This window comes from Gobio gobio, assembly GCF_949357685.1.
Source record: "Gobio gobio genome assembly, chromosome: 20".
NCBI classification, from domain to species: Eukaryota; Metazoa; Chordata; class Actinopteri; order Cypriniformes; family Gobionidae; genus Gobio; species Gobio gobio.
The window spans coordinates 23,727,499-23,755,374 of record NC_137113.1 but is presented as its reverse complement, the minus strand read 5'-3'; the positions used below and the strand labels follow the sequence as shown (position 1 = coordinate 23,755,374).

Sequence of the window (27,876 nt, the reverse complement as noted above, 5' to 3'; positions counted from 1 at the left end):
TCTTTGAATAAAAATATGTTTGGTTCAGGTTTGAAATTCATTATCTTTTATTATAGGCTACGCAGTCTAATAAGCCCGAGTTTCAGCCAATCTAATCTGGTCACCCTTGTCTGGTCACCCTTGTCACAGTACGGAGAATAGCGGCATTCAGCCAAGCACAGCTGGCGGTGTGAACGGGGCTGGATTGGGCAAACAGACCGTCAACTCAGTGATGTGACCAATCACAGCTTTCTCTTTTAGCCAGGGGCGGGATATTTGATCAAAATAATTTGCAAGTAAAACATAAGGGCATAAGGGGTCACCTGATTTGCCCACGTCACAGTGTTGGTAGGATTTAGCGGTGGGTGAAGGGAATAATTTTCATTACATGGTTTATATCACCCATCAGTTTGAAAACACACAAACATTTAGAAACGCCCATTTGTTCCGCCGGGACCCCATACTAAAAAAAAAAAAAAAGAGAGCGAAAATCTTTCAGCCGGTTTATAGCCAGTCACTGGTTTTGGACCTTCATTGCTTCTGGACACAGCTTTTGTTATCAGCCTTTGTGTAAGTTAATTGCATGATTGCTAATTATTATCATATCTTCCAAACGGTTTTGCTTCCCGTATACGCTAATAAAACTGATTAGCCTATCCAAGCGCACGGACTGGAAGAAACAGCACCGATGTCCATGAAAAGGTTTGTTATGACATTACTAATTTTTGTTTGTGACACTGGGTGGTGCTGATGGTACATACCAAATACATAATCACAATTATTATCACTACTCTCTAAAACCACAGTAAAATGATATAAAATCTCAAATAGTGACTTCACAATCTTTTTAGAATTGTTTTCTTTTCTAATGTTTTACATTGGTAACTAGTACTATTATTAACATTAAGCTTGTTGATTAACATACTTACATTTTTTATTTAATCTGCTTGCAAACTGATATTCCATTTTTAAAGTAGGCTAATTACAGTAATATTATAATAAGAATTCTCTCAACCAGAATGCCACATTAATACAGTGGGTGAAAAACAGATTGATGGTTATTCATGATGATTCATCTCTCTTTAAGGCGAGACACTACAGGTGAATAGGGAATTTTTTTAAATTACAAGATATTACTGTGAAACTTCTCCAGTTTATTACTGGCATAAACATAAGAAAAAAATGTATTACACGTTTTGTGTAAATTAATGTTTTAATATGCAAATGAGGCCTTATATACTTAAATATACGCTCATTTACATACTTTTCCAAAAACAAAATCTGGAAAATGGAAAGGACCATGTTTAAAATTCTTGGTTCTATTTGTTGACATGTTAGATGAGAAGGCTTTTACAGAGGGGATTCTGGATATCTTATTTTGTGCTTTAGTAAATTAGAGAATACTGACAATAGCCTTAAAAAATCAATTTTCGCCATGTTTTTTGGAGTTAAAGGACCTATAACTCAGGATAGGAATGATATATCAACAAATCCCTCTGTAAAAGCCTTCAGAATATAGTTCCGTATAAGACTGGAAAAGTTGGTGCTTGTAGGTGCTACTGAAGTGGATATATCTGACTCTGAGTGTGAGAAAAAACTCATTTTGAGAAAACAGCCTTTAAAGTTTTATACTCTACAACTGCATACATTTCTATAAAACCCCCAACCTACAAACAAAATATATATTCAGTTAATTAATATCAGTAGAGTATAATATTTAAAACACGTGGAAATTGATAAATGAATAAATTATTAATAGCAATAGCTATTAGAGAACTACCTTAAGAGAACTACCTTAACAAACGCCAGTCACAAAAACTGCAGATGAACTGTCCCTGTTTGTTGTATTGGTCCATCTATAACTATTTGAATCTAATTCTGACGGGGTTTCGTAGTCTAATCTGTTGTTGTTTACTTTCTTTTTACTAGCTGTTGCTACTTGGTCTTTTCTGTGAGCGTTTATGAGCCGATTTCAGCGTTGTCTGCACTTTCTCTCAGGTGGAGAATACACAAGCAATCTGCAGCGCGTGAGAAATTTACATCGACCAATCAGATGTGGTTTTTGGCTGCAAACTTTCGCGGTTGGTTAGTTTTACAAAGGAAATGTCCATATTTGGATTAGACAGTGCTGTGTGTGAGACTGAGAGCTTTATAATGATACCAAGCATGACATGTTTCTGTGAATGGAGACGGCACGAGAGATCGCGCTAGAATAACGTTTGATGATTTCGGGTAGAAATCTAAAGGCGCACGGTGACAAAATATAATGAAATAACCACCTTAATGTGTAATGTTGACATTTTTTTATTTTGACATGAAAGCTTACATGTTAAGGGAGCAAACTGGCCCAAAATCGCAAAATTGACCACTGCATGAAAAAACGATGTTTTCACCTGCCGTGTCTCGCCTTAAGGCGAATTTAGAGAGAATGTTTTTTGGGGGATAGTGATGGCATTGCTGCAGTATAAGGCAATTTACCACTTTGAGTTTGTTCTGTGCTTGGTTTAGATTTGGGTCAAAGATGAGAAAGAAACTTCACGCAAGTAAGTAGATCCACAGGATAAAAAGCAAACTGTGTTAGCGTCTTGTCTGCATGTTTCATCTTTATCTCACAAACAGAAAGGCTGCTGCCCCTCTCAATCACATTAACTAAAGTGTGACCTTCCTTTGTGATTGTTTTAGTGATTTGTTGTCTTTATTCATTTGGTATGTTCCTCAATCAAGTTGACTTGATTTATTTTGATGTTGAACACATCAGCACGATTCCCTTCAGATGCACCTCTTCAATCCTATTCATCTTCTTCACAAGCTTTCACAGCCCTATCTCTTTCAGCATTGTTACTCTTGCCCTGTACAATTGCTATTCTAAATGATTGTCTTGTCGATCTCTTGTATCAACTGTCACTAAAAAGGCACTCTTTCAACCTGCTCTTTACATTTTATCCACTACTTGGTCAGCAATATCAATGGAAGATTGTATTATTGAACAGTTTTGATCGCATTGGTTGGAAGAAAATGAACGGCAAATGGAAAAGAGAAAAATGCAGTGGGTGTGGTGGGTTAAGCCTGTTGTGAAGCAAAACAAACTGTTGATGTTGGAACTTTGTCTCCCCCTCCCCCTTGTATTATCTTTTATCAGTGTGTTGATCTAACTACATATTTTTGATTCGCTGTTAACGAGGCAGAACAGCATTGAAGTTCTTTACACATGCCAAGAAAAGATGTGCAGCCAGCCAAATAGTTTCATACTGAAAAACAGTTCCAGTAGAAGCACATGTGGTGTGTTAGAGCAGTGATTCCCAACCGGGGTGGCGTATAAAAATCTGTCAAATATTTTTGAATTGCTAAAATGTGTGTAAAGCATTTAACATATACCACCAATATATGATGTCTCTAATAATAACAAAGAACAAATACAAATGGAAATGCAAATCATAATAAAGGTTGGTCTGTATTTCGGCGAAGGGCATAATTTCCATTCCCGTTCTCACATCCAAAGCGTGCACTTAAAGCATATAAAGCATCTCATACAGTTTGTGGCAAATGCGCTCAAAAGGTCAAATACATAGAAACATATCACAATATAGGTCTTGCCGAGTATTCACATATACACAATCATAATAATTGAACGTCAACAGTTCAGAAAGAAAACGCATGTGTATATTGGATACGTGCGTCAGGTCTTAACACGAAAGCAACTTAGCTCTCTATGTTGTTAAAGGGATAGTTCACCCAAAAATGAAAATTAGCCCATGATTTACTCACCCTCAAGTGTACATGTATATGGTGTCCCTACGTCATATGCTGGAACGCCAGTCTCTCATGAATGCGCGTATGACAGTCAGCGGAAGTTAGAGGTCCGTTTCTAAATTTTAAAATATGGCTATTTTTTTATCACACAAACGCTTTGCTTCAGAAGGCCTTTATTAACCTCCCGGGGCCGTGTGGAGCACTTTTATGATGATAGATGCACTTTTATGGACTTCAAAACAGAAACAGCCATTCACTGCCATTATAAAGCTTGGAAGAGGCAGGACATTTTTTTTAATATAACTTTGTATTCGTCTGAAAAAAGAATGTCATATACACCTAGGATGGCTTGAAGGTAAGTAAATAATGGGATAATTTTCATTTTTGGGTGAACTATCCCTTTAATGTTAATCAAACAACAAAAGACAAAATAATTTTCTGCTCCTGACTGATTAATCTGTACTTCATTTTTACTAATGTCACATAAGACTGTTATTTTTTTCCCAGTTTAACACGTAAAAATATTTAGCACAATTAACATTTTTTTCTGTCATCCTTTAGCTAGCTATATGATCAGGCTCTTATTCATGCAAATGCTTTTAAACCATTCAGATGTGACAAGATATTGAGAACATGCTGTCTGTGAATGTCCTGTCTATGTGACACCACGACACAAAGACGCGGGGCAGTACCGAGTGCTCTTTCCTGCTTGAACTATAACACACAGAATTATCAAAATGTCCGTTTTGAGTATCCTCATAAGAGCAGTTTAAATGAGTTAAATACAATCTTAAATGAACGTAAAGCATTGTGTGAAAATGAGATCCGCATCATGTGCAGCCGGGAAAGGTCTTAAAGTGACAGCAGCCACTAATTCTCTCTGTCATTAATGTTAATCAAATAACAAAAGTAACAGAGAAAATTACTCACTGCTCTTGACTAAAGAACTTTTGTAGCTTTAATAAGGATTAATCTATATTTAATTTATAATTTATTCAGAGTAGACTGTTTGATAACTTTATTCAGTTTCTATTTTCTACCTGTTAGACAAGAAGGCCACAGGTAAATATTACATTTATTATGGGTTTATGTGAGGATTGTTTTAAGTTCACTTAAATTTAAAATAATTTTTTTGAGTCCTAATAAATGTTAAAATATCATCAGTAGCTGTATTAGTATCAGTAAAACTGGCCTTCATTCATAAAAAATATTTAAAATATAATGTCTTCATCTTGTTTCTACTTTAATTTGTAGATTAACTGTGAAATGATTACATTATAAAATATATTAAAAAGATATAAGTGTTTTTAATCACAATTAATCAAGATTAATCACAGAAAAAAAATTGTGATTTAATCTAGTTAATTTTTTTAATGATTGACAGCACTAGTTATTTTACATTTGATGACTTTATTCAGTTTATGTAGTGGGCTATTTCTTACCTGTATAGCCCTACTATTCTTAAACCTATAAAAGGAAGTATATTATTTTATTTGTATCTTTATTCTGTTGTATTTATTTGTGCTATAGTTTGTCATTTGTTCTTATTTTATTGCTGACTGTTTAAAAAAAGAAATCTTGAGCTATTGCAACAAAATTAGCCCATTGTAAAAACACAAATACATTGAGTGAGTAAACATTTAGGTTAGGTAGTTGTAATGGTTATTGAGCAATGTTTATAGGCTATATCAATAAAAGCCTACATTAAAATAATAAAATGATCTCTTCAGAAGAGATTATTGATTGCCTTAGGCTTTCAATGGGTGACAAAAATGTGAATGTTAAAAGTTAGTGCTGTCAAATAGATTAATCCTGATTAGTCACATCCAAAATAAAAGTTTGTGTTTACATAATATATGTGTGTACTGTTTATAATTATTAGGTATATTTGAAAACACACACATGCATGTATATTTTTGTAAGAAAAATGTGTTATATTTATATAATATAAATATATAAAGATAAATTATATAAATATATACTGTATATACATAATAATCATACACAGTACACACACATATGTAAACACAAACTTTTATTGTCGATTTTACAGCACTATTAAAATATCTACATGACAGTAGCCTAATTATATATATAAATAGTAATCTATCAAAATGGTATTTATCTGTCTAGCTGAATTTTATTTTTTATTTTTATGGAAGGGGCTTTTATTTTGAAGGGTATGTGTCTGCTTCTCTCTGTCGTCTTCTGTTTATCAGTGCTCACGTGACAACGTTCTGAAATATTCAAGTTTACGCTGCTGAATCAACACCCCCAATGGACTTTAGACTGCGCGTGAAACAACGCTGAATTACTCTTAATACTAGTCTTCTTATAACAGCTAAAATGGGAACATTATGCAGAGGCCTGAATGCGTTTTTGAGCAATGTGTTGTGCAGCTTCAGACAGTTTTCAGTCAAGTTAACTTGATTATAAAGTGCATTGTCAGTAAAGGACTGTCCTTCAATGAACCCGTGCCGTCGTTTAATTTTCTCAAACTGCTCAATCGCTTATAATGTCACTTGTGGAGTCTGATGAAAACACTCCGCTTCTCAGAGGCGATATTACAAGGTAAGGTGTGATAATTGCATTTGAAATGACGCAGGATCTTGTTTATTAATGGTCTGAAATTGCCTAGAGTGAAACTATTTGGCTCGACCAGTCGAACTAGATAATGTTGCCTGTGTGTCATGTCACAAGGGAATTTCTGTCACTAATGCACAGCATGATACGTTCAAAACACATTAAGTCACGTCAGTGTGAAAGTGTAGTGAAGATATGCATTATATCTTGCATGAGCTTTTGTCCTAATAACACAACACGTATAATGCATGAAAGTGTTGGTTAAACCAAGTGTAAACAACCCAGAAAGAGCTATACTTGTTATTTGTCCAACTTTTCTTTTCCTCTTTAAGTGATGGAGATGCAGACAGGAGCCGGTGGAGGTCCATCAGGGTCATGTACTTTACCATGTTCCTCAGCAGTGTTGGTAAGAAAAACACTCTCTTACTCTCCTCAAATCCATATTCCTGCCCTTATCAGATCCCACTGATGCTGTGCAGTTATGAAAATGATTTCTGCAGTCTGGTTCAATGAACATTAGGTACCCATTCATTTTAGAGCTGAAAACCTGCTGTAACTCGCAAAGGTGTGTCTGTAATGTCAGGACACGTTATGTTTAATTGTACATTGTGCAACACAGTTCAACATTTTGTGCCTTCTAACCTTGTATAAAAAAAAAAAACTGTAAAAGTGTAACTTGAAGGGATCTGTCTGTACAGCTGTTGCAGTTATATTTTCTAATTAGTAGATAAATGAACGGTATTTGCATTGTTTGTATAGTTCAGAGTAAATGCACAGTTCACAGACTTTGTAACGTGTTTCAGCAATATTTCTTTAATACATATATAAGTGATTGCAATGTTTCCTTTCTTAGGTTTTACAATTGTCATCACATCCATATGGCCCTATCTGAAGAAAGTAAGTATACTTGTATACTATTGTACAAGCTATACATTTTTTAAGTTCATGCATTCCTTGGGAATCATAACCTTGGCCTTTCTAGCAAAATTCTCTTCTGGTTGATTAACATGAACAAATACATATGCAGTTGCGATCAGAGTGAAGTGAACATTCATTAGCATTTGAAATCTATAAATGATCCCGTTGCAATTTGATTCCCTGAGCTATGCTTGATTTAAAAACTAGAAGTGAAATAGGGAAGTAGTTATATGTGCATTTCTTAGAATTACTCAAGAATCGGCTGAAACCGGTTAGATTTTTTACATTTAGTGATTCCCCTGAGAACGTTACATCTGTAGAGGTTTAAATTCTGTGAAAAAATATATATATTGTGTGTGTATATATATATATATATATATAGGACCTGAGATCCTCTTTTCAAATGTGTCCTTGCTCCTTTGAGTAGACTTTGCAGAAGTGTGTACCCCGGTTTCACAGCCAAAACTTAAGCCTGTAGTCCCAGATTAAAATGTATGTTTGAGCCGTTTTAACTGAACGCAACTTGCACCGACATATCTTAAATTAAGTCATATTGCTATTGTTTTGTCTCAAGATGCACACCAGTAATGATTTAAGGCATGTTTATAAAAGTTACTTAAATGTCCTAATTCAACTAAAGCCTAATCCTGGCTTAATCTTAAATTTGCAGATTTTCAACATGCTTCATACTTTATGTAAATGAACACTATATAGGGCCAGATTTACTAAAAGTTTATGCCAGGGGTAACCCTCTTTTGGCATTAAACTACTGTCAGGGTTTACTAAAGTCACGCAGTGAAAAATTTGTGAAAAGCTGAAAAGGCGCGAACAGGGTTATTTTTGTGGCTGACATTATTGCATATATACATTTGTTGGAGTTTCCCTTTCAGACGTGACATTTATGGGAGGACAGTTAAGTGAATCACGCAAGGTGATTTACTAACGTTTGTGCTCGTCAATTTACTGGTATTTGTGCCGTTATTTACCGCCCCAAAAAAGCATGTCTTAAACCAGACGCTAACTGGTTCTCTCCATTTTCTTTAGTCAAGTAACACAGATTTATTTGTCTTTTCCCCCACCTTTCTACCTCATAGGCAGCCAAGTTTTATTGAAAGTCCATTTGTCAGCAAAGTACCCCTTTAATGTAAAAAAAAAACAAAACAAATAAATGATGAGTATAGTCAAAAATTTACGAGCCATTTTTTTTAGAGAAGGAAACATTAATGTGCCACAATATAACATGCAGAAGTATAAGAAAATGGAATTTATGAATTATAACAATTCAGGAACATGGCGTGAGTGATGACAAAGGAGTTTAACTTCTAATTAATCAAATTTAATATTTTCAGTTCATTTGAAAGGCTGCAATAAAACAACAGCAGTTCATGTTAACCTGTTTCACTTTGTTAGCACACAAGGTAAAACAGGTTTATATCGGTTAAACACAAAGTTTTGTGCTTGCTTGGTTGACTGAAGGCATGAAAGGCAGCCAACCGCAATGCGAAATGTTACTGTTGAGCAGTGTAGATGCAATTTGAGTCTTATTCAGTTATACACAGTGATTTGTGGTTGCACTGTCAAGGCTTGTTAGTCTGTGATTGTCTTGTAAGTGCATTAATCATGATTTTTTTTATTTTATTTTTTAGATTGATTCAAGTGCGGATGCTAGTTTCTTGGGATGGGTGGTTGCTGCCTATAGTTTGGGTCAGATGGTGGCCTCACCCCTCTTTGGATTATGGTCCAATCACAGGCCTCGGCGAGAGCCTCTAGTCTGCTCTATATTGATCAACATCTCGGCTAACATTTACTACGCCTATGTCAACCTTTTTCCCTCACACAGCAAAATTCACATGCTTTTGTCTCGCACATTTGTGGGTATTGGAGCAGGTAAATAAAACACACATATATACACACACGCACACAAGTTAGGAAACATTCTCTTTTATTTGATCAAAAATACAGTAAAAACAGTAATATTGCGAACTATGATTACAAATTTTAATATATTTTAAAATGTAATTTATATCTGTGATGGCAAAGCTGAATTTTCAGCATCATTACTCCAGTCTTCAGTGTAATATGATCTTTCAGAAAGAATTCTAATATACCGATTTGATGCTCAAGAATTTTTTTTTTCAATGTTGAAAACAGTTGTGCTGCTAAACATTTTGATACTTTGGTGATACACGTAAATTGGTGATACTTTTTCAGGATTCTTTGATGAAAAGAAAATTGAATGAACAGCATTAATTTACATTCATGTATTCAATGCATGTCTTAAAGCTTTTATTAAAGCTACACTATGTAACTTTTCCGTCCACTAGAGGTCGCCTGTTCAAAACAAAGGCGTAGTTTGATGACGCCACGTTTGAGCGCAGAATCTTGGGACATGTGGTCTTCACTTCACAGCCGGTGGAAAAGAGTCAGGACTCGGGCAGAAATCATGTTCATGGATGCGATTATTAACATTACTGTAGTATGAAGCAGAGCAGGACCGAGTGTTGTGGAGCTGAGCAAATCCGCGGGAGCGATTGAAGAGCGGGACTGTTATTATGGCATAGTCGCCGACAGGACTTTTTTTATGACACGGTCGCCGGCGCCACTTCCTCTTTTCCAGTCATGAGTATGAAGTAACGCAGCTCTGTTTATCGTATTAGATATATCTGAGTGTGTTGAAAAGGAAGTTATGACGTTCGCTCGGCGGCTACTATGACACTTGTTCACACTGCAGTGAGAGTAAAGCGTTTCTGCTTAAATAAAACCGGAAACCGAGGGTAACGCAGATATGACACAATCGACAGGCGACTCCCTCAAACGCATAGCTCACACGTCCCGGTTCCTTGGTTAAAATAGCAATTTCTCACGATTTACAAATAGTTGGAAACATTTGGGATATTCTAAGTACTCAACTGAACAAAATATATAACACTGGCCTAGTGGTTTTTGGATATTTTACTGCAAAAATCTTACATAGTTCACCTTTAAATAGAAATCTTTTAAACAATTTAAAGCATCCTTAATGGATAAAAGTATTACTTTTTCTTTTTTTTAGATCTTACCACAAATTTCTTTTTTTTCTATTTTAGTAAAAGAGAAAATTATTTTAAATTGTAATATTTCACAATACTGTTTTTATTGTATTTTTGATTAAATTATTGCAGCCTTGGTGAGTATAAGATACTGTTTTTAAATAGTAAATCTTCTTTAAATTTTAAATATTTACATTTTAAATAAATAAATACGATTTGGATGAGGAATTGAATATAATATTGAAAAAATATTTATTTAATTGTACATAAATGCAGCAAATACTGATGCCGTAAACCATTATTTTCAAGCATAAAGTAAAGTACTTAATTTGTTTGCAGTGTTAAGGTCTGTCATTCTGTCCTGTAGGTAATGTAGCAGTTGTGAGGTCTTATGTGGCTGGTGCCACTTCCCTGACGGAGAGAACCAGTGCGATGGCTAACATGAGCGCCTGTCAAGCTCTCGGCTTTATACTTGGCCCAGGTTTGTGTGAAGTCAATATTTTACATTCAGGAATTGGTCTGTAAGAATAGTAATGTATTTTTCATATACTTTCTTGGGGGCTAATTACCATTAAAAGATGTTGACTACCTTTATTTTCCAGCTCTACAGGCTGCTTTGTCATTCATTGGAGAGATTGGCATCAATGTGAAATTTATCCAGCTTCAGGTTAATATGTACACTGCTCCAGCACTGTTGGCGGCCTGCTTCGGAGTCATTAACATACTGCTGGTTATATTAATCTTGAGGTAATGATTTAACCGGAGTCTTAAATGCACAATATATTTTATTTGAGGTCTGTGTATTTTCTCTTCTCAACTTAACCTTAACCTAACACCGTCTTCAACGGACATGACAAAGCAACCGTTTTAAATCCATTTGTCCTTCTATGAGAAGCATCGCGGATGTTTGAAGTATGTTCTATATGTTATATGTTCTACAAATAGAACAAGGCATCAGTTTACTGTAAGGGATTTGTCATGTCGTACTGCATCCAGTGTAGACAACATCACTGATTATAATGGGTTCTATTGTCTTTTGTCACATCCGGTGTAGACAGGCTTGCATGCTATTTGCCTGTACTTGAATAAAGCAAAGCATAGAAATTTAAATGTTTTAAATTATTTAGGGAGCACTGTGTGGATGACCATGGAAATCATATCTCTGCAATTAACTACAGCCCAGAAGGTAAGATTTATTTTCTGGTGTAAATGTATTTTTTATAAATGTGTATATACTTTTTAGCAGTGTACTATTGCTTAACCATGGTGTCCCTGTACAGTCTGTTTTATAATATTTCATGTAAATTAAAACATTTTACACAGTAATTTGCCTTTCTGCCCTCAGAGCGAGTAGATGTGGCTCCTGAGGTAGAAGGCGATATTGACCAGTTTGCAGTGTTAACATCTAACATCCTTTTCTTCATTATTCTCTTCATTTTTGCTGTGTTTGAAACGTAAGTGGAGATCCTTAGATTTTGACTCATATTTAAAGTCTAATCAGCTCATATTCATGTGAATTTGTTTGCCCGCAGTATTTCTACGCCTCTATCAATGGACATGTTTGCGTGGACAAGAAAAGAAGCAGTTTTGTATAACGGCATCATATTGGCTGCCATTGGCTTCGAGTCAATCCTCGTCTTCCTGGTGGTAAAAGTTGTTTCAAAACGGTAAAAAAAGTTATTTTGAATAGCTTCATGCTCATTTGATTTTGGTTATTAAACTTTTCCATCCGTCTTAACCGTTTTGAAGAACCTTGAACAATCAGACATGCCTTTTTTACTTCAGTTTGACACATCTAAAGAGGTTTTAGATCACTACTATTCTATTACACAAAGCTATGTTCCAAAGGCCCAGAGTATTTTGCATAATCAGAGAATCAGGCCTCTTCCAGTGTAGGTTTTGCATACGACTACTATACTACTACTGACATTCTTGTTGTGACTGAAGCCATAAAACCGATTGTTTTGAAAGTTTTAAGAAAAGTCAGGTCAAGAAAACTTTGGTACAGCAGAAAAAAATTGCAACTGACACAAACACATATGCTGGATGCTAGCGGTTTTGAACACATGACTTCCTCTTGTTGCACTTGCAAGCTGACTAATCAGATCTCATATAAAATCAGTTCTTTATTTTGGTGTTTTTCAGGGTAGGAGATCGGCCACTGCTGCTTGGTGGCCTGGTGCTCATATTTGCTGGGTTCTTTATCTTGTTGCCATGGGGAAATCAATATCCGAAATTACAGTGGACAGGTGAGGTATCCAACTAATGCTTGTTTCCAAATAAAACACTTTTTTTTTTATTAAAAGAAAAATTGGAGTCATTCAAGCAATCAAATTGTGTATCATCGTATCCACTAAAACATTAAACAGCACAACTGTATATTTTTATAGATAGATAGATAGATTTCTGAAGGATCATGTGACACTGAAGTAATGATACTGAAAATAGCTTTGCTATTACTGGAATAAATGGCATTTTAAAATAGAAAACATTTTGGGGTTAATTGGCTTGTTATTAAATTGTATTTGTTTTAACTGTATTTTTGATCAAATCAATGTAGCCTTAGTGAGCTGAAGACTTCTTTCAAAAACATTAAAACAATCTTCAAAACCATTAAACGGTAGTGTACATTACAGCTGAAATTTGTGTATATTAAAAGAAATATTATCCCATAAACAGACATTCAGAATAACACTATGCCAACAATAAGATTGGCACCTACCCCAGCCTCGAACGGTTCTCTGGAGCCCACCGGATGTCCGTCCGAACAAACCTGGTGCTTGTATACCCCTGTAATTCATCTTGCACAGTACATCACCTCTGACATCCTGATCGGAGTGGGTTATCCGACCTGCAACGTAATGTCCTACACGTTATACTCAAAGATACTGGGGCCCAAACCGCAGGTAGAATATATTCTCTTTTAAAATATTGAATCTTAAACTAAAGTAACAGGATGATTAATTAACGTTCATGCGATTTATTCTCTTCCCCAATTGTGTGTGAACTCAGGGGGTTTACATGGGCTGGCTCACAGCATCAGGAAGTGGTGCGCGGACCCTCGGGCCTGTGTTCGTCTCTCATGTCTACACCATCCTGGGACCCCGATGGGCCTTCAGTGTCATATGCGGCATAGTACTAGCTGCAGTCGTTCTCCTCAGTGCGATGTACAAACAACTCGTCGCCTATTCCATACGCCACAGAAGGATAGAAGAATGATGTTGTGACTGACAGGTGCCTCCACCAACTACTAAACGACAGTTCAGAGAAGTGGGCCTGGCTTAAAGATGGAAAACAGCCACTAATACACCTGTGAATGGTATTTTAACTGAATGAAATGGAGCTTTTCCAGCATAATCATGAATTCTTTAAGTAGGTTGTCTTCCATGTAAATATTTTTACTTTACATCCTTTATATATTGAACTATACCTCCCATCGTTACCTTAACTGTGAACGTCACTACTATTGGAGCAGTTTGACATGGATCTTGTCACCATTTAAAACACAGACTGTGGCAGTATTAAACACGTTTGGCAGCTCCACCGGTTATGAAGAATTGCAGATTATAAGGCCTATGCGGTTGTTTAATCTAAAACTTTATGGACTATGATTGTTTTGGTTGTAAATTTAACCTTTTTTATTAACTTTAATAATTATTGGCGATGTAAAACGTTAACAAATGTTACAGCTGATTTATTTAAATTTACACTGATAGGAGTGACTTGAAGCCGATGTTGAAGTTTCTTTTTAAAAACACTACGCTTAAAACGTACACTAGATGCTGAGCATTACTTGACTTGAAGTGTAACAATCACTGGTGATTTGGAACTACAAGACTATTTTACTTTAAGCTCGCACCAAATGCTTTTTGTGGGTGTTAAAGCACAATATGGATATTTCTTGAAAACGGGCAATAAACGGTTCCTCTTTATGTTTTTAAAAACATGAAGTATGATATGCTTTTCTTTATAAAGAGCTGTTTATTTAAATATTGCACAAGAAATCAGTTTCTAATGAAAAGTACAGAAATGACATCCATTTTAATAATGCAGTAATTGTATTCAAAAGGTTTTATCCACAGATCGTCACTGTTTGAGCCACAAGCTGAAACAGTTTCTTTAAACCATGGATGAGGTTTGTGTTAAGTGTACTGGGAACATTCTAGTGTAGGATAAGCTTGTGACAAGATGCATAAATAAAACAGCAAAAAGACAACTGTGGCTGTACATACACAATCTTCCTATCTACATGTAGGTTTCACACTTTGTGATCTCGCTGTGTTTTTGATGCAATACTTAGCAGCCTCAAACCATAGTTCCTAAAATACACTGCGTATGAGATCATTTAACTCTTCTTTTCCTTTTGTTCTTAGCTGTGGATTTGCCGGTAATGTGTTTAGACAGGTCTTGAGCTCCATGACCACCTGGCACAGGCATTCTGTTGGCAGAATATGTGTAAGAGAATCATATTATAATACTTGAACCAGTTTGTATTGGTGCTGAAATATTCATATTAAGAGTCTAGTATTCATGTAGAAACATGTCACTACAGTATCATGAGTACAGCACTGCGACTGAATGTCTGGAGAACATTAATAATGTTTATAAGCTAAACTATTAGTGCAGATATTGTATTTGTAAGGGTTAATTTCTTAAATGATGAGGCATTTATTAGGAGTTTTTTTTAGAGTTAATCTTTTTGTGTTTATACCAGTGTTATTTTAGTATGATTGAAATAAGTTTTTATTGATATTTAAATGTGTTTCTATTATATTTTCCCTTTTTATTCATTTTTATTTCAGATGTAGTTATTTTAGTACAAGCTGAACTTAATGAAAATGAGAGATGTAGCTAAAATGTTAAATATTTTATTTCAAGTAACAAAAAAATTGAGTTTTTCATTTCAATTAACGAAAACTTAATGGTTTTAGTTAACTATAATAATCTTGGTTTGTACTCACTGTTTGTTGTGTTTCTTAGGGCAGGCTCTAAGTTTGTGTTTTTGGCTGCCACAGTTGAAACAGCCAGTTTGGCTTTGACCACAAGGGTGATCAGGGAGAGCACAGTGACCACATGAAGAACAATGACGCCATGCTGGAGAGGGGAAGAAAGCAGAAAAAAAAAAACCATAAGAGAGAAATAAATAAACATTAGGGGCCCTATCATACACCCCCCGCACAATGCAACCTAGTGTTTTTTGCTAGTTTCAGCACAACAGAGTTATCATTTTCACGTCCAGCGCCACGTTTAAATAGCAAATGTTCTCGCGCCCATCTGTTCGCCCATGGGCAAGCTGGTCTGAAAATTGTTGGCACGTTGCTATTTTGAGGCAACTGAAAACGACTGCGCCATTGACCAACAAAAACCTGGTCTAAAGTCAGTATTTTTTGGTCTTATTTACACTCGCACACGCACACAGGGACGTGCAGCAGCACACAAACATGCCAGATGTGAAAAATAAAAGAATTACAATGTAAAAGATTATTATTGTGTACATAAAGAAAAATTGCCTACATGTCATAATGGACAGTCATTGCATGTATCAGAATGACCTATTTGCAGTAATGAAATTTGCTACTTATTTAACCAATCGTGGCAATACACGCGTATGTATTTAAATTGACTTGTCAGGTTGAGGGTGTCTATATTCCAACATGTATAAAGCGAATCCACCATAGTGCAAGCGCAACTGGCTTTTTAAAGGGAATGGGAGATGAGACTGGTTTATTGCACGACACGTTATGCCCAAAACACACCCATGGCTCATTAAGAGACTAGAGACAACCCTTTGGACCATGCGCTTGGCACGCCGACTGTTTTTTTCCGTTTTTAAACTAGCAAACTTTCAGATCATGCCCTAAGTGCACCTGCGCCATGTGCTTCAGACCATGTGCTCATATCGTTAAAATAGGGCCCTAGGAGAGATCAGTTCAAATTTGCTTACAAGGCTTCACACACCGCCCACATTCACCACAGTGCCTCCATTCTCGCCCATCCTGTGAGATAAATAGGGAAATGTCAGTTAATCTACTCCCATTCCATATACTGAATTAGACATCAGCATTTACCTTTGATGGGCACGTATCACACTTAGGGCAGTGTTTGTTTCCTGCTGACACATACCTCTCACAAACACTGCAAAATCTGCAAAGGATTGAAATATATACATTTTTAAACTCCTAAATCAATATAGTTAATACAGCATTTACAAGTAACATATTAAAAAGGAATCTAGTGAATGATTTTTGCATTCCCAGATAAGTTTGGGCACAGTGGAAGAGTAATAACTTAAATTTTAACTAAAACATTGTACCTGATCAAAAACTTCTCAAATTTTTGAATGTAACATTTACCCTGTTTTCATTAATTAAAAAAAGAGATTCAAATTTCACATGAATTATGGAACCCCCAATATTCCTGAGAAACTTTATTTGAATTTCATTATATGAAATTGACAAGAACATATAATCTTAGAATTACCAGTATTCCGTTGAACCGACTGCACAAAAACAGTCCAAATTTATGAAACCGACATTTTCATTTTCTAACAATTCAACATCAATATTACACTAGAATTTTGTTAAATATTTATTTGACTATTTTTTCCACATAAACTTAATTTTATAATTAGATAAAATAATTTGATAATTTTTTCATGCTGCAATGGTTGATCAAAAGATGTGCATCCATATTCATGTTTATCAACAAAATTCAATCTACATATATTTTACAAGTAATTTTGAAACAAATCTTTTCATAAACCCCCCACCCCCCAAATTTTTTTTAATGGTTATATCACTGTAAAAAAAACTCTTTAAAAAAATTTTCCCCCAAAATTATGCATTTCTTTCGGGACAAAACAAACCCCAAATGCATTATATGTGTACCTGTAACCTTCATCCTCTGGTAGAACTGTATCTTTGGGACTCAGATTGGTGAAAAGTCGAACAGGTGACTGCTTACGGCCCGTCTTTCCGTGTTTATATAGAGGATGGTTGTCATAATCAACCTGAAAATGAAGAACAACACTTTACTACACGCTGTAAATGTGTAATTATATTAATATAATGTTTGTATAACATGATATTCCTGTAATACCTGGTAATCCAGCATGGAGAAGGAGGGAAAACACTCAAGTATACGGGACTCAAAGAAGTATGGGAAGATCCAGATCATTGGCATCTCAGCTGCATCGCTCACTAAAGATGATTTGAACAACAGGTAAGAATGATAGATGATGATGTCTCCGAGTCAACTTTTTTCATGGACATTTAAATCACCCTCATGCCATTTCAAACCTGTATGACTATTTCTTTCTTGGAATATAAAAAGATATTACAACAAATTGTGCTGGTTTGCCCTTCATGGCAACTGTGAGGGGGGTGATTTTTTTTATAACTCATTCATTTACATTATATAAAGCCTTAAAATTCTGCATGATTAAGGGCGTGGCATTACAGTCTATGGCAACGACCCATCGCTTCTCTATCCGTCATTGTGTTAAAGCCGCCAATAGCGCGCCAGGTGGATAAGCCAGTCTGTGATTGGTTCCCGCAAAAGTGTAACTGAATCAGTAGAAATGAATGTACAGGTTTCCAGACCGAGTTGCAGGGCGAAATCAAATCGCCGGCAGATCAGGATGGGTTTACCCAGTCTAGGTAATAATGGAAATGGATTGTTTCTGAGACAACTTTTTATTGACATTTTTTCACCCTTGTTCCAAATCAAACATGTATGACAATTACTCCCATGGATCATAAAATGAGAAATTATGGTGAATTGTGCAAAAGCACCATAAAAGCAATTATAAAGTGGTCCATGAAGCTATATGATAGCATGTGAGGAAAAAGACAGACAGCATAATTCTACTTTTATCTTCCACTAAAGAAATAAAAAGGTTGAGGGTGAGTAAACTAACTGTTGTAAAAGTGATTAAAGCATATATTTAGTAATGCATTAGGTTTGAGTTGTTGCAATAAGAAAATAAAGTTCAATAAATTTAGTTGCTTATACCTTTATTGTACTTTTTCCAGGTCATTGACATCTGAGAGAAACTGTTGGCTAGTGGCTTCACTAGGCCTCCAAATGGGGGGTCTGTTACCATGACTACCTTGGCTCCTCCCTCCTCATGCAGAAAGTCTTGAAAAAATGTGACCGCTTCCTGCACAATAGCGTATCATGAGACCAAGTGAGACCACATTTGATGTCAAAGATGTCACATTTGACGATTGTTTTTTACCTCATTGTCAAAGAAGTGATGGTTGAACATATTATAGTGGCAGAACTCATCCTGCCCAAAAAACTGGCAGTACCTAAGAGGGTAGAAAAATAAAGAGGTTGATGGTTGAAAAATGCATGTAATGCACTAAATAAATACAAGTGTCAACATGCATTTCAGAACTGCTAAATAAAACCCTCAAACTGCTGTTATTTCCAAACCCTGCAGGTCAACAAGTCTGGAACTGAGAAGACATAATCGTGTCAGTTATACTACACAGTGAAAGTGTGTGCGCACACACATACAGTACGCATACGCAGCAGGCTTTGGCATGTTAAAAGGGGCTGCACAACTTTTTCAACACATTCCACAGATGAACATAGAAGTGCTTGCAGGAGGACAACAATCAAACATTCACAAATTCTCTAATCAAATTCTTAGGTAAGTTGTTTTATTGCATTGTTTTATTGCGTAGTATTATTTTAGTGACTTGCAGCCCTAAGAGAGCAGCTCATTTACAACTTTATAAAGATAAAACTTTTAAAAGCACTTTAAGAACTGTGATAGTGGGCCAATGTTAATACATATACCATTTGCAGGCTGCTTAAAAGTTAAGTATGCTTAGTTAGTATTTGTATTTCTTTCCTTTAGGCTATGCAAATATAAATGCATCTGGTTGTTTTCTAGTAAAGGCTAGCCGGGATTTTTTTGTGCATTAGCAAGAAGGAGGAAGTACTTTGTATGTCTTCTGAGAAAATCAGCTAATTTAGAATTTTTTGCATTTCTGTATTTTTGCATTTCATGCATTAGATACTACACCGTACATACTGACAAAAACTACTAATGTGAATGTGATGTTTATAATGTTTCCTAAATGAGCTATATATCAACTCCCATTCTGCTCAGGGAATTTGGAGAGATGGCAGAGGAAGACTTCAGGCCTCTATCAGAGGAAACCAGTTCTTTTTGTCTGGCTACCGAGGCTCGTTCAGGACCACAAGTCACCCAGCCCTTCCCACGCTCTCCAAAACTGATCAGGAGAACTGGAGCCATCTCCCCAAAACCCTCAGAGGTAATGATAGATTTCCTAACCTGCCAAACAAAATTAATAAGCTAATAATTATGAAGTAGGGCAAACTACAGGAGACAACCTACAAGGACAACATAAGACATGTTTCATAGCAGTCATGCTAGAAATATAGGAGCTTAGCTAAAGGTTGAACATATGCTCATGGGCAGCAAACCACTTACAAGACATAAACTACAGCCCTAAAGTTGGGGTCAGTATGACAACTTAAAGGTGAAATAGGTGATCTTGGAAATGCTAACTTTAGCCTGCTAGCATTGAAAGCATATGATCCAACCCTCCCTGCAAATTGCCGTCCAAAGCCACGCCTCCTCCAAAACACATGAACACGCACAAACCAGAAGCGAGACAACCAGAGACAACGTTACTGGATTACATCATGTGTCATTCACCAGTGAGAAAACTTTACAGTACAGTAAGTAACAGTACTACAAATAACAAACGTAAACAACTCTTTGCCTGCCATTCTCGCTCTGTCTGCACAGCGCACGTGAACGCAGACATCATCTCTCTGATGACGTATGATGTCTGAGTGAACAGGCTGCGCAGCGTTATGCAAACACATGTTGACTGACAGGGAACACATGCTATCATTTCATTGGGATGATTGAACATACATATCAGGATATGAGGAGACTTTCAAACAGCATAACAAAGAAAATGTTTCTGTAGAGAATCACCTATTGCACCTTTAAAATAACTTTTCTATTTTAATATATTTGTAATTTATTCCTGTGATGGAATTTAGTGTCACATGAGCTTTCATAAATCATTGTAATATGCTGATTTGATGCTCAAGAAACATTTCTAAATGTTATCAGTGTTGATAAAGTTACACTGCTTAATATTTTTGTGGAAACAGTGAAGTCATTTTTTTTCAGGATTCTTTAATAAATAGAATGTTTAAAAGACCAGCATTATAAATGCCTTTACTGTCACTTTTGATTGATTTAATGCTTCCTTGCTGAAACATTTATTTCAAAATGTAAAAAAATCTTACTTTTGAACGGTAGTGCTTTCCTGTAGCTCAAACAGTAGAGCATGGCGCTAGCAATGCCAAGGTCATGCGTTCGATTCCCAGGGAAAGCAAGAACTGACAAAATGTAAAATGTGTACCTTGAATGCAATGTAAGTCGCTTTGGATAAAAGCGTCTGCCAAATGCATAAATGTAAATGGTTGTGTACAGTAATAAAAAAAATATTTACAAAAAAATGTGTGAACAGGTGCCAGTCATGTTGGAGGACTTGAAGAAGGAGAAGAAAAGAACAGAGTCTCATCTGGAATCTATCAAAAAGCGGCAAGTCAACCTAAATGTAAGTGAAATTCTATTGCAAGTTGATTTTATCATGAAAACTGTCTATACATGGCTGGTGGTTAAAGGAGGTGGTTTGGTGACACCAGCCAAATAAGGAAGTTGTTACAGAGGCAGGGAAAGTTATTACATTTTTGATTTAAAGACTTTGAAGTGCTCTCCAAATAATTATTCACAATAATATCAGGAGAGTAGGTAGACTGAATGTGATAAAGCCTCAACTACTATAAATGTTAAATAACTGATGAATCCTACATCTCTACTGAAGACGAGTTCAGAGGTGATGAAGCAGCAGGTACAGGAGTGTTTTGAGGGGCTAAAGTTGGCTCTGCAGGAGGATGAGCAGGCAGTTTTGGACATGATAGAGCAAGACCGCAGAGAGACCAGCAGTAAACTAAACCGACTTATTCAAGATTGGAATCAACACCTTGGTCTCCTGCAGAAACACATCAGCTCTATGCAGTCAGCTCAACAGAGCCCTGCAGAGTCCATGAAGCAGGTAACAGTCAAAGACCAAACATGTATTTCATGTTGTTGTAATAATCTTGTTGACAAAACGCAGGGATCACATATATTGTCTTCTGCACGTTCTCTGCTTTCAGTCATTTCCTGAGGATTTTACGTAAGGCCATCTTTTTTCATTATATGAATAGCAGATTTTGTGACAGATCCTTAATACAAATATATATGCTTTCTATGTTTTTTTTCAATAGCAAACATGCAATGCAACATCTACTATGTATGAAATTAACTTTATAATTCAAATGCATTTTCGGCTAGATTGACTAGCTGTCATAAGAAAATGGACCCAGCTGAAGAGGAGATAAAAATGAACGAGGAGAGGATCCAAAAGCTCATGAAGGTTCTTAGGAACATCTCAAAATATCTGAAAGCCCAGCTACAACGAAAGAACCTGCTGCTGGGTACAAGACACTCTCGTCCATAAAACCTGGCAGTTTTATCTGTCCAAATCAAGTTCATGCAAAATATATTAAAAAAAATATTATATATATATATATATATATATATAAAAAGTTTATGCAAAAATGCATATAAACATTTGATTTTATATTAAGTACAATTCAAAAGTTTGAGGTCAGTTAAAAAAGTATACTTTTATTAAGCATGGATGCATTAAAAAGTGACATTAAAAAATAACTTATGTTTCATAAGAAATTATTAGAAATAAATCATTCATCAAAGAATCTGAAAGAAAGTGTCAACATCCACAAAAATAGTATGCAGCACAATTAATCAATCATAGGAATACATTTTAAAATATATTAAAATAGAAAAGTTATTTTAAATTGTAGTAATATTCAATTTAAACTCTAAATATTTTAATAGATATTTTAATTAAAATTGTATCAAATAAATGCATTTCGGTGAACGTAGAGGAAAAAAAAACGTATTGACCTCAAACTGTTGAACAGTACTGTATAAATGCATACCATTTTTAAAATGTAAAAATAGTTATAATTTATATGTTTGCTTAAACTTTTAGAATTTATTATATAAACACCATGTGATATATTATACAGTAGTACTGTAAGCCAATATGTAACTAATATGCATGTTCAACTATTTATGAATATTCTTGCATTTCATCTCGACAGACTCCTCTAATGTGGCGATTGACAAACTGACCGGTCACAAACAGATCAAGGTGACCTCAGAAGGACGGGGTTTGTCCCTTTCCGCAGAGGAGCACTGCATTGCCAATGACCCTCTAAGGTTTGATCAGTTATACTGTGCATTGGGCTCCGTTGCTTTTAAATCTGGGCAGCACTACTGGGAGGTGGATGTGCACTGCTGCCCATCATGGGTTGTTGGTGTGGCTTACGGGAGCCTACAGAGGAGAGGACGAGACAAAGCAGCCAAACTTGGACGGAACAGGTGCTCGTGGAGTCTTGAGTTTCAGGATGGGCATCTCAAAGCCTGGCACAACGATCGACACGTGGCACTACCCGTCACAGCAGCACGGGCAGCACCGAACAGGGTGGGGGTGTTTGTAAAATATCAGAAGGGTCGTGTGGTGTTCTTTGATGCTGAGACTATGAGAACGCTGCAGGAGTTTTCAGCAGTGCAAACGGCTGTGTTTGACAGAGCACATCATCAGTTTACTGAGCCTCTCTACCCAGCTTTCCGATTCTTCTCACCAAGAGACAAACACACAGGCCATCATCATATGGAGATATGCGACCTCAGTCTGTAATATTGTTTGAATACACACTACCGTTTTGAGTCTGTAACATGTTTTTTTTTATGTTTTTGAAAGTGGTCTCATATGCTAGTGCTCTTAAAGGAACATTCCACTTTTTTTGAAAATAGGCTCATTTTCTAAGTCCCCTTGAGTTAAACAGTTGAGTTTTACCGTTTTCGAATCCATTCAGCCGATCTCCGGGTCTGGCGGTAGCACTTTTAGCATAGCTTAGCATAGATCCATTTGAATCTGATTAGACCGTTAGCATCTCGCTCAAAAATGACCAAAGAATTTCGATATTTTTCCTAATAAAAAACTTGACTCTTCTGTAGTTACATCGTGTACTAAGGCCGATGGAAAATGAAAAGTTGCGATTTTCTAGGCCGATATGGCTAGGAACTATACTCGCATTCCTGTTAGCCTATTTTCAGGCGCTGTGTAATATCATTGCGCCGCTGCACTCATGATACGGCTCAAAGCTCTTGATTATTACACAGGAATGAGAGTATAGTTCCTAGACATATCGGCCAAGAAAATCACACCTTTTAATTTTCCGTCAGTCTTAGTACACGACTACAGAAGAGTCAAGTTTTAAATAGGAAAAATATTAAAACTCTTTGGTCATTTTTGAGCGAGATGCTAACGGTCTAATCAGATTCAATGACCTATGCTAAGCTATGCTAAAAGTGCTACCGCCGGCTGAATGGATTCGAAAACGGTAAAACTCTTTTGAGCCTATTTTCCAAAAAAGTGGAGTGCTCCTTTAAGGCTGCATTTGTTTGATCAAAATTTCAGTAAAAAAATAGTAATAATGTGGAATCCTATTTAAAATATATTTTCTATTTCAGTATCTTATAAAATCAAATGCAATTTATTTCTGTGATGGCAGAGCTGAATTTTCGGCATTACTTCAGAAATCATTCTAATATCATTCTCAAGAAAAATTTCTTATTATAATCACTGTTGAAAAAATTGTGATGCTTAATATTTTTGTGTGGAAAATGTGATGCATTATTTCCCAGATTCTCTTATGAATAGAAAGTTCAAAAGAACAGCATTTATTTGAAATAAAAACCTTTTGTACCATAACTGTCTTTACTGACACTTTTGTTCAATTTTATGTCTGTGCTGTCTTAAAGTTAATTTCTTAAAAATAAATGTAATTAATTAATTAAAATAAAATCTTACAGATTTTTGAATGGTAGTGTATAGTAAACTTCTTAGATACAGGACCACCTTTCTGAGCTTCAGTTAATAGAGCAAGCACATTATATGGCATGTACCAAAAAAGCACTGTCTAAAAAAAACAGAGTAAAGTTAAATAATAAAATAAAAAGTACTTAATTAAAGCTGCAGTCCATAAGTTTTGCCCCTTTGTCGCCATATCAGTTTGAAACCTGCAATTGCATTATTGGCGGCATTATCATTTTTTACGTGGGTTGTGCATCGGCACGGCTCCTTAGCGTGGATGAATCTAAAATTGAGGAGTATTTGTGGCTTTCATTAATTCACCGCACAGGTTCTACGTCTTCGGTATGACCAAAATAAGATTTTTCACTGGAAAATGTCATCTGAACAAGTAAGTAACATGTCTGCCACTTTTGTTCTGACCAACTGAGAAAAAAGCATTACAACTGTCATTAAATCTAACCATCGCTTAGCTCATATCTCATATCACCGTGCAAATTATTATTACCGTTATACTTTGTTCTCAAATTGTTAATGTTAACAACATCAGCATTGCGTGACTACCGGTATGTGTATTAGCATTACCTGTAGATTTCAACTTCTGTACAGTCTAATCTTTTGCTTTTGACTATGGGCGAATCTCTAGTTGTCACTGATTGTCGTCGTTTGGACCTTTCTGGATTACAATCCGCCATCAAAATGATAAGTTTAATTATTCCAGCTGCTGTGAGAAAAGGTTATAAATGATACAGCATCCTCACATGCGATAGCCTACTATCCAGACTCCTCCTTTATGTATACAGACATGACGTAATCACGCAAATACGAGCGGCCACATGCTCGAATTTTCCATGAAAAGCTACCAGCACCACTCAAATTATAACACTGTATTACAAGTTTACCGCTGTGAATCGGGCTAAGGTAAAGAGATCGTTTTGAACACCGGCTGGTCATGTACTTGCTCAAATTGATTTTGGATATTTTTTTAACCAACAAAAAAAATTACAGACTGCAGCTTTAAATTTTTAAATAACTTAAAATACTCACAATTCTATGTTCGTATGACTATTTAAACTTTGTATTCACAAACTAAGAATTATGTGGCATTATGTTTACCTGTTATCAATATCCAGCAATAAACTCTTCACGGTAGGACTCTTGGCATCCATATTCCGTAACTTTATCACCTCATGTAATCTGTGAATTTATAGGAGAAAATACTTAAATTGCAAAGTTAAAATGTGGAGATATGCTTTCGACTGTACATTGCATTTGTACACATTGTACATAACTAGTTAAAGTTGTACGCAAGTACATAGTATTTAAAGACAACTAATATAAAGTGTGACCAGTGTAAATAGTGATGCATGCTTAAGTTTAGCAGAAGTGTCATGATACGTCTACAAATGGACCTGGTCTAAGCAATTGTGGGTGACGTTAGTGCAAATAGCCTTTCCCAACATGTTTGGCTATTTGCACTTATGATACCTAGACTAGTTTTCCATCCACAGGAGTAACAGTTCACACCTACCGTGGCGTCCCTACGCAGAGAATTTTCTGGAAGCCTAACCCCAAGAGCATATCCAGGAGGAAATGACAGCTCCGGTCTGCAAATAGATATTGTGCATTATTCTTCTTGTTGTCCAGAGGACACAGAAGTAGACTGGGCCTTTTCAACCGCTGCACAGTGATGTCCTCAGAAAGTGCACTGTGTTTCGCGTGATTCGCCCATTCCCCAGGGAAGATCAACAGCTGACAATCCACACAGAACCTTCTCTGCTCCAGTGGCAGTGACACAAACTCTCTAAATCTGTGAAAGAAACAAACACGTGAATATAGTTGAAAGATTTTGACAGGTCGATCTAGAGTACTTTTGATAGTGGTCAGTCCATTAAAGATGTATTAAAGGTTTTTGTTGCAGTATACCAGTGTTTAATCTTTAGAGTCATTTCCTTTACCATAAACAAACATGCCAATATCTCACTTGAAGAGTGTATACGTCTTAAATGTTAAAATAAGAGTCATTTACCTAGAGAAGTATTCCTGATGAGTGAAAAGAGGCATCTTGGAGCGGTTCTGCTCCTCTCTGGCAAGCATCCTCACCTCTGATATCTGAAGCATGAATGAAATTAATCAAGTGAATGAAATGCAAATATTCACATCTCTAGTTTTTAATCTTCTTTGATAAAGTTTTCATTTTCCATTGTAAATGCAGATGATGTGTCCAGCTGTCTTTCAGAAATTATAATTGTATTAACCCTTTTATGTCTACTGTATCATATTTGATACCTGAATTTCCAAGGCCTCTAAATTATCTGCATGATCAAAACTCAACAACAAAAATGTACTACATAACATGCCTTCTGTCGCCTGATTGATATTTCATAGTAAAAATAAAGGCCTTTTAGTATAATAATAAAAATGCTCAGAGGTCCACCTTCAGTGTCTTTTTACTGTGGAATATTTAATGACTTTAATAAAATTAACATAAAGAATAACTTTGGTAACAATTCAACATTTACCCTTAATCGTCATTGTATCTAATATATTTACCCCCTTAAATTAAAACTACAGTGCTAAGCATTATCATCTTACTACGACATATTATTGGGTGAAATATAATGACAACTGATATTGCATGCATTTATGCAAGTAGCCTGTGATACCGTTATAAAATATATCTACATTACAAGCTGTCTGCATTTAATTGCACCAAACTCCATATTTTTGCTAAGTTTGAGTCTCTGAATACAACTGGGGTGTTTTTTTTCTACACGAGTACCTCCATATTCTCAATATATCACATCACCCATAAAAGCCTGATGTATCAAATATTAATAAGATGTTATCAATTTTGTGTTTGTTCAATAGACTATTCCATAGGAGGGAGGGAGGGATATCATATGTCAGGTCATTATATTGCTTGTAATTCTCCATTTATCATGTAAAGAACAAACAAACAACTATGTTATCAAAACGTACCTTCTCGTCTGCCCACTGAAAGAAGTTGCAGTCTTTTCTATCACGACTAGCAGAACACGCGTAAAATCTCCTTCCTTTCTCCTCTCCATTGCCAGTTTTCACGAACAACAGAGCTGGTCCTGAGAAAAGCACGTGTCTCTTATTATATATTAGTTAATATTTTAGATAATTACAAAACTGACACGGCAGCAACATAAGTTATCTCGTACCATGTGGACAGCGTGGTGCGGTTTTGTCGCTTTCATTTTGAATAATCACATCTATCCCGCCGCTATCCACGACATCATCCAGTATTTTACCCATGCTTGCCAGAAACCTTAGGAATGAGAATAAAAACAACTCTCACATGCATGACAAAAGCATGGACAGAAGAAGGCTGCCATATAGTAGCCAAACTTTTTCTTCTTAATTTATTGGCGGTTGGCAGACCAGCTTTCGGTGCATTACCGCCACCAACTGAACTGGAGTGTGGTGCATCGATGGGAAATTGGGGGGGGGGATACATAAATAAATAAATATCCCGTTTTTATATGCTATGAAACTTATGAGAATATGTTCAACTGTTTCTGGTCTATTACACTTATTGCACTTTCCTGTAGTTTATGGTTTTATGTAAATTAGAATTT

The 27,876-nt window shown here is 35.9% G+C and overlaps 3 protein-coding genes across 7 annotated transcripts; 2 read left to right on the top strand and 1 right to left on the bottom strand.

Moving 5' to 3' along the window:
* Nucleotides 1-439: 439 nt before the first annotated feature.
* mfsd8 (major facilitator superfamily domain containing 8) lies at nt 440-14,602 on the top strand. Of its 3 annotated transcripts, none has more exons than XM_079845749.1 (13): nt 440-549; nt 2,488-2,522; nt 6,645-6,718; nt 7,166-7,209; nt 8,877-9,117; nt 10,627-10,740; nt 10,862-11,006; nt 11,387-11,445; nt 11,605-11,713; nt 11,792-11,926; nt 12,405-12,508; nt 12,939-13,165; nt 13,272-14,602. In XM_079845749.1, the coding sequence occupies exons 3-13, from the start codon at nt 6,688-6,690 to the stop codon at nt 13,476-13,478; spliced, it is 1,416 nt and encodes a 471-aa protein (XP_079701875.1). In that variant the 5' UTR covers nt 440-549; nt 2,488-2,522; nt 6,645-6,687; the 3' UTR covers nt 13,479-14,602. The 3 variants fall into 3 exon arrangements, with proteins under 3 accessions (XP_079701875.1, XP_079701874.1, XP_079701873.1); XM_079845748.1 differs by having other exon boundaries at nt 440-681; XM_079845747.1 differs by lacking the exons at nt 440-549; nt 2,488-2,522 and adding an exon at nt 5,912-6,300.
* On the bottom strand, nt 14,229-27,708 carry zcchc4 (zinc finger, CCHC domain containing 4). The gene is made up of 13 exons (XM_079845750.1): nt 27,460-27,708; nt 27,251-27,369; nt 26,298-26,380; nt 25,800-26,078; nt 25,385-25,465; nt 18,499-18,571; nt 18,273-18,420; nt 17,358-17,458; nt 17,147-17,268; nt 16,328-16,403; nt 16,204-16,255; nt 15,221-15,353; nt 14,229-14,697 (listed from the first exon to the last, which is right to left on the bottom strand). The coding sequence occupies exons 1-13, from the start codon at nt 27,551-27,553 to the stop codon at nt 14,601-14,603; spliced, it is 1,458 nt and encodes a 485-aa protein (XP_079701876.1). The 5' UTR covers nt 27,554-27,708; the 3' UTR covers nt 14,229-14,600.
* On the top strand, nt 18,722-24,167 carry LOC307143924 (E3 ubiquitin-protein ligase TRIM7). 3 transcript variants are annotated; one of them, XR_013818644.1, is made up of 8 exons: nt 18,722-18,918; nt 19,384-19,549; nt 20,789-20,878; nt 21,146-21,376; nt 21,480-21,499; nt 21,658-21,800; nt 22,494-23,170; nt 23,837-24,167. XR_013818644.1 is itself a non-coding variant. In XM_079845751.1 (7 exons), the coding sequence occupies exons 1-7, from the start codon at nt 18,809-18,811 to the stop codon at nt 23,090-23,092; spliced, it is 1,359 nt and encodes a 452-aa protein (XP_079701877.1). In that variant the 5' UTR covers nt 18,722-18,808; the 3' UTR covers nt 23,093-24,167. The 3 variants fall into 3 exon arrangements, 1 of the variants encoding a protein (XP_079701877.1); XR_013818645.1 differs by having other exon boundaries at nt 22,494-23,340; nt 23,736-24,167; XM_079845751.1 differs by having other exon boundaries at nt 22,494-24,167.
* Nucleotides 27,709-27,876: the final 168 nt, after the last annotated feature.

Bases quoted from the DNA above. Each gene is read 5' to 3' on its own strand.
- mfsd8 (XM_079845747.1), top strand. From the start codon at position 6,245: ATGTCACTTGTGGAGTCTGATGAAAACACTCCGCTTCTCAGAGGCGAT. The intron at 11,007-11,386 runs GTAATGATTTAA...TAAATTATTTAG, and splicing joins CTGGTTATATTAATCTTGAG to GGAGCACTGTGTGGATGACC. The intron at 13,166-13,271 runs GTAGAATATATT...GTGTGAACTCAG, and splicing joins TACTGGGGCCCAAACCGCAG to GGGGTTTACATGGGCTGGCT.
- LOC307143924 (XM_079845751.1), top strand. From the start codon at position 18,809: ATGTTAAAAGGGGCTGCACAACTTTTTCAACACATTCCACAGATGAAC. The intron at 19,550-20,788 runs GTAATGATAGAT...ATGTGTGAACAG, and splicing joins TCTCCCCAAAACCCTCAGAG to GTGCCAGTCATGTTGGAGGA. The intron at 20,879-21,145 runs GTAAGTGAAATT...TCTCTACTGAAG, and splicing joins AGCGGCAAGTCAACCTAAAT to ACGAGTTCAGAGGTGATGAA.
- zcchc4 (XM_079845750.1), bottom strand. From the start codon at position 27,553: ATGGGTAAAATACTGGATGATGTCGTGGATAGCGGCGGGATAGATGTG. The intron at 26,381-27,250 runs GTACGTTTTGAT...TTCATGCTTCAG, and splicing joins TTCAGTGGGCAGACGAGAAG to ATATCAGAGGTGAGGATGCT. The intron at 18,421-18,498 runs GTAAAAAACAAT...GCTATTGTGCAG, and splicing joins ATCACTTCTTTGACAATGAG to GAAGCGGTCACATTTTTTCA.